The sequence below is a fragment of the Epinephelus fuscoguttatus genome, linkage group LG1 (genome assembly GCF_011397635.1).
Source record: "Epinephelus fuscoguttatus linkage group LG1, E.fuscoguttatus.final_Chr_v1".
NCBI classification, from domain to species: domain Eukaryota; kingdom Metazoa; phylum Chordata; class Actinopteri; order Perciformes; family Serranidae; genus Epinephelus; species Epinephelus fuscoguttatus.
The window spans coordinates 22,222,115-22,235,423 of NC_064752.1; the positions used below are offsets into that span (position 1 = coordinate 22,222,115).

General features: G+C 40.8%; 1 protein-coding gene across 2 annotated transcripts; it reads left to right on the forward strand.

Moving 5' to 3' along the window:
• Positions 1-1,601: 1,601 nt before the first annotated feature.
• LOC125889324 (migration and invasion inhibitory protein) lies at positions 1,602-8,065 on the forward strand. Of its 2 annotated transcripts, none has more exons than XM_049577191.1 (9): positions 1,602-1,944; positions 3,214-3,416; positions 4,202-4,307; positions 4,401-4,512; positions 4,617-4,696; positions 4,792-4,918; positions 5,471-5,567; positions 5,713-5,856; positions 6,979-8,065. In XM_049577191.1, the coding sequence occupies exons 1-9, from the start codon at positions 1,710-1,712 to the stop codon at positions 7,099-7,101; spliced, it is 1,227 nt and encodes a 408-aa protein (XP_049433148.1). In that variant the 5' UTR covers positions 1,602-1,709; the 3' UTR covers positions 7,102-8,065. The 2 variants fall into 2 exon arrangements, with proteins under 2 accessions (XP_049433148.1, XP_049433157.1); XM_049577200.1 differs by having other exon boundaries at positions 5,713-5,832; positions 6,979-8,064.
• The last annotated feature ends 5,244 nt before the right edge of the window (positions 8,066-13,309 follow it).

Genomic DNA, 13,309 nt, shown 5'->3' on the forward strand with positions numbered 1-13,309 from the left:
CCATTCATGCTTGATATATGACTTCAGCTGCTTAACAGTCAGGGGTCTCTGTTGTTGCATTTTGCACTTCATAATGTGCCACACATGCTCAATTGGAGACAGGTCTGGATCACAGGCAGGCCAGTCTAGTACCTGCACTCATTTACTACGAGGCCACGCTGCTCTAACATGTGCAGAACGTGACTTGGCATTGTCTTGCTAGAGTAAACAGGGACGTCCCTGAAAAAGACCATCGTCTGGGTGGCAGCATATGTTGCTCCAAAACCTGTATGTACCTTTCAGCATTAACGGTCCTAGAAACATGAAAAGTCAAAAGTTTGCAGAGCTTACATTGTTTCTTAATTCACAATCTATTTTACATTTGGAAAATTCACAGATGACACTTGCAACTAATTTTATCCACCACATTGAAAACAGTCGAGCCAAAACAAAGCATCACCCACCAACCAGAGCAAACTTTCTCACTTTACAGCTAAACAGTGCACTAAAATATGTTTCTGAAAACATGTGAGGGGAGAAATGGGCAATGCAGTAACAGAATCTTGATTCATATTTGATCAGTGCTGCCTATTTTGACAGTTGGACCACAGCTTATAAGAGTGATTGGCATGATTGACAGCTGCATTAGAAATTTCTCAGCTCTGATTAGTTGTCTATATATGATGGATTCTTGCAAATGCCATTAATAGCACTACAATGAGGCAGAGGAAACAATTTTTGTTTCACAGATTATGTGTCCCATGTACAACTGTCAGGATATAGAGACAGTTTCAGCAGGTTGTCCTGTGTAATCATCATCCTCTAAAAAATGTTTTGCTATTAGATTTTTATAATTGCAATAGTATAAGCTCTCTGTAAGCTCTACAGCTGATAGTTCAAGTGTCACTTCTGCCTGCCACTTCTGAAACCATGAAGGAGCAATGGTGCCATCTAGTGACCAGTTATTCATCTCCATGGGGAAACTCAAGTGCCACCAGAAGCAGCTCAACTCTTACAGGCAACAAACAGGATGCACAGTACACTCACAGAACACAACAAACAAATAACATCATAAAAAAACATTTAAGACATAATCAACAGCTGAGACCACATATAAAAGTGTGTGTTAAAAAATCTGACAGCTGCTGGAACAAAAGACCTTATGAGTCATTCAGAAGAACACTGAGGCATCCTGAGTCTCTCACTAATTTAAGAACTACCACTACCAGTGCCATTTTAAGTAGCCAGCAATGAAGAATCATAACTCCATAAACCCCTTAGGTGCAAGCAAACATACAGTCACCAACACGTATACACCAGACTACACATAAAGAGTTTTCACCACACTATCTTCAAAGCCCTCATTGTACCCTTCTAATGTTGTGCATAATATTCAACTACCAAGCAGCTTTTTCTTTTTCTGGCATACTAAAAAATCTTACATACTGTTTTAGCTTATATATTTTATAGCATGTTAGTATGTCATGTGGGACGCAGTACGCAGCACGGTTTGTGGCCTAAATCAAATGTGTGTCTGTCCCTTTAAGAAACAACCTCGGAAAGCTGCAAGGCATGATGGGTAGACGGTTCACAGCCAATCAAATCATTGTTGACAACGCGCTGTTGTTATGGAGCTGGTGAAGTCTGGTTTAAATCTGAAAAGAGGCTGAAAGTGCTTCCTGTCTCTCACAGCTGGTTAAACGCGATTTAAAAGTGTTATAAATTTTAAAATGTCCTCCACGGACCGACTGGACTTTTTACGGGAGCGTAACAAAGATTTATTGAAGCAGCTGAAGCAGCAGAGCGAGAAACTGGAGCGGCTGAGCGGCTGCAGTCAGGGCCGCAAGAGGGAGAGAGAGGACGAGGCTGAGGAGAGGAGGGAGCCGATAGACATCCTGACGATAACCGATGGAGACCGCGGTCCTGCCCGGGCTGCCCTAGCCAAACCCACCGTGAGGTTTGCGGGTAATGAAACTGTTTACGTGAGGCCAAAGACACAAGAGAAGTCAGCAGATATTAGCTAATTTAGCTAGCTAGCTATCTGATAAAACTGGTGTTGCGTGTATGTCCTCATTGGTATTATATTTGAATACTACAGGGTGTCTACAGGTTCTTAAAAGTATTTTCAGAAGTCAATTTTATGACAAGGCCTTAAAAGTCATAATCATCATTTATCTTATTTCATTTATACATCATTTAATTTCTTTTTGTTAAAGTGAGGGAAGCTCCACATTTCTAATGTTAAAAATCTTTAAAAGACTAATATAAGACTGTCATTTTTCTTTATAATTGCGCTTACCTGTTGGCAAAGAGGTGGTAGATCAACTTAATTCACTCTAACAACTAGACTATATTCCCACATGACACCTACCTCTGCACAAGACCACATATATACTACAGACCTGCAATGTTTTACCTGTGATGGTTAAGTAAGTTGTCCAAAAATCTGTCCTAAATGTAATTAAAGGTTGTCTTGAAAGTTTAAAGCATTAAAGCATTAAATTTAACTGTCTGATACCTGTAGACACCCTGTACTAAAGTCAGCTGGTTAAAATCATTTTGACATGCTTGAGCTTGACACAGACACCACATCACATCAAACGCAAAACTTGGATATATTTTGTCAGTTTTGTCAAACACTGAGTGTCATACCCACTTTAAACTCCCTTAAGTATATTCTAAAAACCACAAAAAAGTAGCTAAATGCAATTTATTGTGAAGTATTTGTAAAAGGTGACTACGCAGGTCCACTACCTAGCTTCTGGAGCTGTCAGCTGTATCTCATTGGATGGATTAGTTGTAATGGAGATAGCTGAGATGTCTTGGTATGAAACTTGGGTCACATTTTACACTTATGCAAAAATACAAATAAGTACATGTGAGATAGGAATGGGAACTGCAAAAAAAGGCCCTAGAGGGGCTTGATCAAGGCACTCAGGGGTAGGCCAGTACCCGAATCTATAAGTTGATAAATTTAGAAATAAGAGAAATCCTGGATGCAGTTGAAGGGTTCAGAAAAAGCTAGAACTGGGATTTTATTGTGGGTTGTGATGACTGTTTTTATTTTTACATTTAGAATTATATTTTTCATGCACTGACCTTTTACTGTCTTTTTATGTTGTTTTGTGTTCCTTATCATTTTACACTTTACTGCAAGCCTGTCTTGTGCATGTGATGAGTTAAAAATTCTGGAATCACTAATGGAAAAATCTTTTCCTTCATACCTTTTATCAGATACATGTGAAAAACAGACAGGCATCCAGGGATCTATTCCAGCACCACCCTTGACCTCCAAATACAAAGGAGGGACAGCTGGACACACAACACTATCTGACCTTTTCAACGATAGCAACAGACATCCTTTTGTCCACAGCAGGCTGCAGGATACTGGGCCGGTTAGCACCAAGTCCTGTCTAGTAAATCACAGCAAAAAACAGGTAAGAAAAAAGAACCAAGGACAGTCTACTCAAGTTTGTCTCTGTTTTTAATTAGCTGTACAGTGTCAAGTAGATCATCAGTATTAGACTGAACTTGCTCTCTAAATCTCAGTTAATGTAAACAGAATTGTTCAAACTGGTTGGCTCAAAGGAATAATTGATCTAAAACTGAAGAGGTACTCACCTCCATGTCGCTCGAAACTCACAGGAACTGGCTGTGAGATGGCTTCCATAGCTCAATCTCAGCCTTGTGTCACAGCTTGAAAGAAGAATACAAATTTCATCAGATTTCTCATAACAACTTTTTCAATTTTAACGTAATAATATCAGTTTTATTTTATTTGTTTAAATTGGAGCTTCCTTCCTTCCTGCACTGAAGTTACTGCCTTTCAGTTTTATGTATTGTGTAATTATTGTGCAAATAAATAAGCTATAACTAAAACTATACCAGTAGGAAGGTTTGCAGTAGGAGACGATTTGGTAAATATGAGACTTGGGATCCACAAATGTAAACAGTTGACCATTTAAAACTTAGATTTTGAGTTTCTTGGGGTGATTTCTAGCTCACCTGGTAGTGTGTGCAGTGGCCCAGGTTTGATTCTGACCTGTGGCCATTTGCTGTGTGTTATCCCACTCTCTCTCCCACCTTTCCTGTCATGCCTCAGCTGTCCTGCCAAGAAAGGCAAGAAAACGCCCCCCAAAAAAATCTATTAAAAAAAACCATTTGAGTACCTTCAATTCATTTTTTGCATGAACTTTCATTTACTATTTGTTTGTTTTCACAGAGGGAGGTGCAGAGTCGAGTCACATTTCAGTCTGATGAATGCGGAGCAATACCTGCCCCAGATAGGCATCATTTACAGCCTTTACTCGGGTATGACTGGATAGCAGGTACACCTTATTGGTCTCTCTCTCTACCTGTTTCCATCTTATACACACAGTCATATAATAGAGCCTTAACAGGTGATGTTTGCTCCCTCTAAGGAGTCCTGGATGCTGAGGACTCCTTGATAGAGCGCTCTGATGAGTTCTTCAATGACTTACACACGTTTCGATCGCTCAATAAAGACGAGTGTGTCCACCGCCCCCAAGCAGAGTGAGTGCTTCACACTTGATTACACTTGCGACTGATTGTGTGTCATGTTTGCCTGTGATTGATGATAGCATCATCAAATTACTATTAATTTTCTCTCCTCATAGATTTTCTGAGGAGAACCACTCAGTCCTGCCATCACTAACAGACAAGGACAGTCCAGAGGCTACCACAGATACTCATCAATGTAAGAGGGGTTATTTATTTAAATAGACTACTCTCATTTTTCTTTTCACGATGGCTCAAGTAATGCTCACCTCTGCTTGCTCACCTTTTGTTCAGGTACATTCTCTTACAAGATTAACAGCAGACTGTTCCCCGTCCCACTTCACTCTCAGGAGTGCTGCCCAGTGTGCAAAAAGCACAAATCCTCCCACCCTCACACTACCACTGAGCCAGCTCTCATCAGGTAATGATGATGTGCCCTTTAACTGCCTTGTACAAGCACTTAAGAACAACAGAGCACTTAAGTGGCACCAGGCAACAGACATTTTTAATTTGATACACTTTGTCCCTACTAAATGAACCCAGAGGGCGATGGATGGTGCCCTTAGGTGCAGCTGAGACTTTTTATACTGTGCCATTTTTCCTTGTTGTTCCTGTTCCTGGCTTTTATGTCTGTGAATGTTGCTGTCAAATAATTGTACATACAGTAGTAGTGTGTGTTCCTTTAAACACATTTAAGTAGAATAAAAGGGCTATGCACCAAGGCTGTGGGGTCTGGCATCCTCAGAGATTCACAGGAGTCATTCTTTACCCTTTTGAGAATGACTAATGTATTATCAGCTCTTACATAACTTGTCAAGTCATCATCAAATGAGGGGTTGATGAGGCAAAATTGTGTGTGTGGTCTAAAATTTGTCTATTTGAGGGTCCATGCAATGAAAATCAACCAAGTTTTACCACTGTAGCAGCAGCATGTCTGTTGTCTCATTAGTTTCCATTTTGTTTGATTTGTAAGGGTCAGCATCCCTCGCTCCACCCTCCTGCCACCTTACAAGTACAAAGCTCATCGGCGATGCAGTTTTGATCCTTCTGATAGTTTGGGGTTACCATCGGTGAGTAAGAGACCTCCTCAGCCGTCCCATTATCCCTCTGGGATCTTAACATATTCTGCTAACACCTCTATGTTAAGTGTAACAAAGGTTTATCACTGTACTTCAGCCATTTTTCATCGTAATGTGTCTCTCCTGTCTTGTGCAGCACTGTCTCTCAGGCTGGTCAAACACAGGTCAGAGCATGCTGCCGCCGCCCAGCAGCCTCGATCTGCGGAGCAGTCTGAACATGAAGCGCTCCACTGAGGCACAGGAGAAGGAACTGGAGGTGATACACTGCAGGCTTCCTACAGTATGTGTAGACCTTTTTCACAGCGGACATTTTAACTTGTCCTTGTAGGAAAAGCACTTGTGCAACTAATACTGTTAAAGGGACAGTTAACCCCTAAATCAAGAACACATATTTCTACTCATACCTGTAGTGCCATTTATCAGTCTAGATTTGTTTTGGTGTTAGTTGTTGAGTCTTTGAGATATCGACTGTAGAGATGTCTACTTTCTCTCAATTAAAATGGAACCAGATGGCACTCGGCTCAGACTTTTATAGGAACGAAGTGTACATCTACTCATGGATGAGAAGCTCATGCTTATGGCGGCGTGAGATGTAAACATTAATGGTGTCCTCCTCACCTGAGCTGTAATGTTAGCTAGCTCAGTGGTGCTAGGTAAGCTAGCAGAAGATGCACACTTCCTCTGCACAGTGATTTGGTTGGTGGGTGTAGTTTGGTAGGAAGAAAATAGTTCCTATATGAAACTGCTCACAACAAGGTCTGTGAATTATCTTGAGTAACTAGGTCATGATTTCTGGAAAGAGACATTGCTGTTGAGTTTTTCAAATGTATTTTTTGGCATTGAACACCACAAGCCGAGTGCCATTTAGTTCCATTATTTTTTTTTTTTTAAAGATATTTTTGGGGCTTTTTCGCCTTTAATGTATAGGACAGACAAGTTTGAAGAGGGGAGAGAGAGGGGGAGTGACATGCAGCAAAGAGCCACAGGCTGGAGTTGAACCCGGGCCGCTGCAGCAACAGCCTTGTACAAGGAGCGCTTGCTCTACCACTAAGCCAGAGGCGCCCCTAGTTCCATTATATCTGAGAGAAGGCAGACACACTCCGCAACTCACACCAAAACAATCCAGACTGAAAAATAGCACTACAGGTAAGAGGAAAAATATGTGTCTCTGATTTGGGGGTGAACTGTTTCTTCAACCGTGGCTCATTTCCATTAATTGTCTCAGTGAGCTTTCCTAGTAAATCAGCATGCCCTGGAACTGGCTTATCTAAACAAAATGCAGCTGTGACTAATGTTATTGAACAGTGACCAAGAAAAAGATGAACGTTAAGTCTTGTTAGGACCTACAGTCCATCTCTCACTTCTCATTTAGCTTTTTTTTTTTTTTTTAAATATTTTTCAGGATCTCTCTGCACACAAAGTGTCTGGTAACCTGATCTCAGATGTGTCTTGCTTGGCTCGTCACAACTTCCAACACTTCTCCTCCAAAAGAAAACAAGGAAGCACATTTTACCCTTTGCACTGACAAACAATTAAAGTCTACTTTCAAGCGATAATGGCAGTTCCTGTGAGCTGTTTGACGCCACCCAAAATTATTTCCTTTTTTGTCTCTTGTTTTAAGTCTCTGTATTGTACTTTGTTTTTTGGTCTTTTTTTTTTAAACAGGCTTTTCTTTCTTTTTCGATATGAGACGAGTGGTGATCACAAAAAAAGAATACATTTTCAGTTTCTGATCTTAATTTGGAATCAATCGACTTCAAGAATGTAATGAGCTAGTGAATGAAATGCAACACATTAGGCTGTTTCCTGTCTATATATGTATACATAATGTGATTAGTTTAATGAAATGGGAATAATTAACACAATAGAACAGAATATTTCTTGTCAGCAGGAGTTGCATTTTATTTGTTCCTCTTCTGTTCTGATCTTAATAACTTTTGGATGGATTTAGACTCCACATGTGATAGTCAGCAGCCTCATGGATGTGAAGCAAGAGTCCATGATGTTACGCCACAGTGGAGACTGTTTTAGAATCACGTCGCTAAGGCTAAATTTGAGTTTGCTTGCTAAATTTCACAACATTAAGGAAGTCATTTTGAATCGCCTCTCTTGCCCTTTCCAGCTGTTTGCTTTTGCTCCCAGGTTCACGCATACTTCTGTTTTTAACTTCCTTTGACACTTCCTGACCGTGAGACAGAACGCACTTTAGAAACATTGAGGCCGATGCACTGTACAGAAGGTGCTAATCACGGAAACCCACAACCACCTCTACTTAATGTCAACCACTATAGCAATCCCACCTATGACATGTTTTCAGTTTGTGTGTTGCACACTAACATATTCAAAGAAGTTAGATACTGTAAACAAAATGGTTCTGGATTAAATTACAATCAAAAATGACCAATAGAATAAAGCCATCATAAAGGAAATGTTATTTTATTTAACAGGAATATATCTGTGATTATTTTTGAGTTCATGTGAAGTGCTGAAGCTGCAATACTTTGATGTTGTAGCACAAACGGCTTGTTCAAGGCAAAGTCTCTGCTGTGTGTGTGTGTGTTGTTATCTGGCTGTTGATTGTCATCTCAGAACTAGGAATGCTGTGACATGAGAGCAAAGCTTTTTGTGTGAGATGAGGCTTTGTGATACTACATTTGATTTCAACCACAAGCAGTTGTGAAGGGAAATGATGCCTCTGAAGCTCACCATCATCATCATCTTCAAATTCTCATGCATGATTTTATGCTCTGCTCTGTTTAATTGGACGGCTATTATGAGTCGCAGCGATGCTATAGCTGACTCGAAACTACAACATCCCACTGAGAGATCTTTGTCAATAACCTTTAATCCAGCATTCAGGACTCAGCAGTGATCAGTTGCTAAAGTGGGGCTCACATGAACTTCTCAGACAGCGAAGATATTTTTCAGAAAGGTACTAGTTGATTGGCATTCATCAAAGCAAGGTAAACCAGATACAACAGGTGATTTACTTCAATTGTAAATAAGTCTACTGGTTTGGTCAATACAGAAAATGACCAAACCAGTGTCTTCTTTATGTTTTAGCCCACTTCCCTGAAATCAAGAATACGTCCAACCATTTTTCAGAGCACGCTCTACTGTTTAAGATAAAGATTTGATACCTTTTTCTCCCTTCAGGCAGCCACTGGTTTCCATTTCACACAGTACAGATCTTAACAGGATTTGAAACTTGCTTACTTGAGACCAACGAGACATCACTGCGAACATCAAGCCTGCACTTATTGTTGAGTTGTGCAGTGTCATCGCTTGGTAATACCAGTATAAGCACTGATTGATGTGAAAAATCTGCACTACATTACCATGCAATAAGAACTGAAGACTCTGACTCCAGCAAAAATAATAAAGCCAGACAGTGCATTCGTACGTGCCTGGGGCAAGTTTCACGTCTGCCATATAAAATCTTAACTACGATGCTGTACTCAGGGAAATTATTCAGCAGTATTGTACAGTGCAACAAAACCTGAAAGTAGGCCACAAAACCAAATAAGAGTGTGCAAACTCTGTCATGACTTTCCAGGGAGCTTACTTTTATTTATTTATTTATTTTTTTACAGGGCTAGTGAGGGAGGGGTCAAAACCAAACATTACAGTATGATACCATACCGTCAGTTACGGCAGGGCACAGAATACTCTGCAGAGTTATGTTTTATAATCTACAGTTTATCCCCACTAATATGACCCAGATAGGTCAAATAGCAAAACAACCTCCAAACACACAAACGTATAAACAATACCAATTCAACACACAGATTAAGTGGGACAATAAGTTTGTTTCAGATTTATGAGTTGAAGGAACAGTGTGTAAGATTTAGTGGCATGTAGCAGTGAGGATTGCAGATTGCAACCAGCTTCTCCTGGTTAGAATTCCTTCAATGTTCTTTGTTCAGGAGGTTTCTATTGGGAGCTGAATTATCTGCAGAGGTGTCTTAATCTCTAAAACAAACAGACTCAGTGATTTAAATGGGTAAAAACACTCAGTAAAGCAGCGTACCTTTACAAATCCATGTTTCTCCTCAAGTCATCACAGATGGGCTGCTAGCCTAGCACCTGCTAATAAGTGTGCACCTTTTTCTTTGATAACTTAAGACCCAGGGGCTGTATTCACAAAGCTTCCTAGTGCTAAGAGTTGCTCCTAGTGACGAAATTCTAAGAAAATTCTTGTGACGTCTTAGAATTTCCCCTTTTTCACAAAGCATCTTAGACCTTAAGAGAGCTCCTAGGGTGAAAACTGTTAGGAGTAGGGAGGAGGACTTTTAAGAATCTTAAGAGTTTCTATAGCAGAGGAGAAAATGGTGGAAACAGAAGAGGTCTGAGAAATGGTCTCTAAACACAAAGTGACATCTGGTGCAGGGATAATGTTTGTGGTTGATCTCATTTGGGATATGCACACATTCCCCATCTAACAAAGCTAGCTATAACGCTAGAAATTATCACAATATTAAGATATTTGAAAAACTGAGAGTGATTGCGGGGCGGTGTGGTGGTTAGCACTGTCACCTCACAGCAAGAGGGTTCCTGGTTCGATCCCGGGTGTGGGAGCCCTTCTGTGCGGAGTCTTCCGGCTTCCTCCCACAGTCCAAAGACATGCAGATTGGGGACTAGGCTATATGGTGGTTGAATGGTTGTCTGTCTCTATGTGTCAGCCCTGCGATAGTCTGGCGACCTGTCCAGGGTGTACCCTGCCTCTCGCCCGATGACAGCTGGGATAGGCTCCAGCCCCCCGCGACCCTCAAGAGGATGAAGCGGTTAGAAGATGGATGGATGGATGGAGGGTGATTGCACTAACAATGATAACACTGTCAAGCTCATATTGTGGTGCAGTTACTGGGTGTCCACACCTTACAGGCTCACAAAAGGGTGTGTCTGTGACAACCAATCACTTCTGTTAAAAGAAAGCATCACACCTAGCAACGGGGTCAACCACAGTAAGATTAAAGTGTCTGTCCCTTCCTTGCACAGAGTTGCTCTTAGAACTTTCCTAAATAACTCCTACGCTCAGATTCCTTACTAAACTCTTAGAATACTCTCAGAAGAATGTTTGTGTATACAGCCCCGGACATTCAGGAGGTTTTTAACCAGAAGTGGAATTATCCACTCTTCCTCTCCAAAACAAACAGACCCGGGGTGTCATTAATAAACATTGTGTACGCACAGAACGAGGCCTGAAAGAGATGTATGTTGTGATGTATAAAAACAGACTTGATGGGAGAAACTGTGACCCATGCTTACGAACATGTTGGCCACGGTAAATTGCTGACACAGATGGGGAGGTGGAAGCCGGATCGTAGAAGCTGTCATATATTTTTGGGCACGCGCCATTTTCGGCTTTTGCCCAAATGTACATTTTTAGTGTGGATCCTACACACGGTTTTATAAATGAGACCCCTGGTGACTTAAACAAGTAAAAACACTGAATAAAGCAGTTTCACATAAAGAAAAAAATGAAAGTCTAGAGTAGTAAATCTAGAGTCAGTGTGTGGTTTGTTCTGGGCTACTGTAGAAACAATGTTGGTGCAACACTGGACAAGGACCCACTCCCTATGTAAATATATATACGGCTCATTCTAAGGTAACAGAAACACAGTAATTCTTATTTTCAGGTGATTATACACCTCAGAAAATGCATTTATTACACCCTTCTGCCAATAGATGACACCCCACATCCCACACACTGGACATTTTAACCATGCTTTGCTGATGATGGCAAGTCCTGCATGAATCATACATCAATAATAGCCCAATTTATGTATGACTCATGATGATAAAAGTACAGAAAAATTATGTGTGACCAAAAAAGATGAGGACCCCCCCCCCCCAAACAGGTTTCACTTCTGCTGGTCACATTTCCTGCTGTCACAACCAGTCCAGTTAAACACTAAAGCTTTGTCATTAAACTAAAAAAAGAAAGAAAAAAACACCAGAGATGTACAGGATGAAAGTAATTTACTATAACAGACAAAGCATAACAAGACCACAGTGCACAACAGGGCTGCTCCTGGTGTACTGAGTACCAGAGAAATGCTGAGGATGTGGGAGGGGAAACTTTATTGTGAAATGTCAACGTCTCACACAGGAACAAACAAAGCGAGACACAGGGGCACTGAGCTAGGCACATCACGTACAGTACTGCGGCTGACTCGTCAGGAGACATGTAGTCAGTGGTGGGCAGAGTGATATAAAGTAAACCTTTTAGCCTTTGTGTGACTTCATTCCCATGTGTCCACAGTAAACATAAAGTCAGAGACGATGTTGAAGGGCTTCTGTGACACTTCAGCAATGCCAACCTGGGCCTCTGGTTGAAAGATGATTTTTGTAATCGCATATGATGTGGAACAAAAATGCCTGTATTATGTAACTGTCAGCTACAATATCCTGTCACTGTGTAGAAACCCCCACAATTTCTTAAAAACCCTTTGTAAATTACTTTAATATCCTGAGCCAACTGGGGGCAGTGTACTGCATCTGGACTTATCTGTGTATACACAAGAAGAGAAAATCTTAGGGAGTCAACTTCCTATTTTAGTAGTGACTTCATTTTTTTTTTTTTTTTTTTTACCAAAGAGTCAGTGCTTCTCGTTCCCCACTGATTCATCCTAATGACATGAATCACACATGGAGCAGCACAGAAAGTTAACTCTTTTTCATTTGGTTTCGTTTTTCTCTCTTCTTACTATTCAAGTCGATGCATGAATGATGGAGTGAGATAATAACTTGTCATGTTTGTAGTTTGTATTTTTACTTCTAGAGGTGGGACCAGATCATTCGCCTAGGATTAAAAGGATGTCTTTATACTGTAGGTTTTGCAGTAATACTGCCTCACCACAAGTTGCACCTTCTAGATAAAAATCCCTTAACTACACACAGGTGATCTCCATTTATCTAATTTATTATGTGACAATCCAACTAGCTGCAGCTGTGATGATTTAGGCGTGTCCTCATGCAAACAGGTAATTAAAATTACAGGTGGTTACTTTTATAAAAAAATCTTTTTGACATATTTGCTGAATTAATAGTACATGAGACAGATATTCTTAGATATTCTTATTTTTTGATAACATTTTCTAGAATCTATTCCAGCTGTTGCAAAACAACCAAAAGGAGCAGAGAAGTCTCTAGCGCGGTCCTGAATCATGTCAATGCGCCTATTAATTTGGTCCTAGACTTTTGGTTTTCTCAATTTGATCCAAACCACAACCACAGGTGTGAAACCTCTACTCGACTATGATCCAGACCAAACAGCTAAAACATGGCCCGTTGAAAAGACGTGGTCGCGGTCCACATCAAACTGAACCATGGCTCCATTTGTTGCTGGTATAAAAACACCCTTTGGATGGTTTGGACTCTCGGACTAATCACAGAAAGTGTTCTAAGATAATTTTTTGGGCATTTTTGCCTTTAGATCCAGAGTGAAGGGGAAAGGAGAGGGTGGACGACATGTAGCAAAAGGCCATGGGTTGGAATCGAGCCTGTGCAGCAAGGACAAGGCCTTTGTACATGGGGTGTCTGCTCTACTAGGTGAGCCACTGAGTGTCCCTATTCACAAGAAGTTTTAGCAGGCTATGGTTAAATGATGCAAAAAATGTAGCGCCTCAGTGATGGTGTGTTTTTGCGGAATAGCGACGGAGGGCTGTGCTCAGAGCAGAGAGGTGTTGGCTATGGGAGCAAAGGAGAAATGAGCAGGTAAGCTGTCAAGT

Bases quoted from the DNA above. Each gene is read 5' to 3' on its own strand.
- LOC125889324 (XM_049577191.1), top strand. From the start codon at position 1,710: ATGTCCTCCACGGACCGACTGGACTTTTTACGGGAGCGTAACAAAGAT. The intron at 3,417-4,201 runs GTAAGAAAAAAG...TTGTTTTCACAG, and splicing joins TAAATCACAGCAAAAAACAG to AGGGAGGTGCAGAGTCGAGT. The intron at 4,697-4,791 runs GTAAGAGGGGTT...CCTTTTGTTCAG, and splicing joins TACCACAGATACTCATCAAT to GTACATTCTCTTACAAGATT.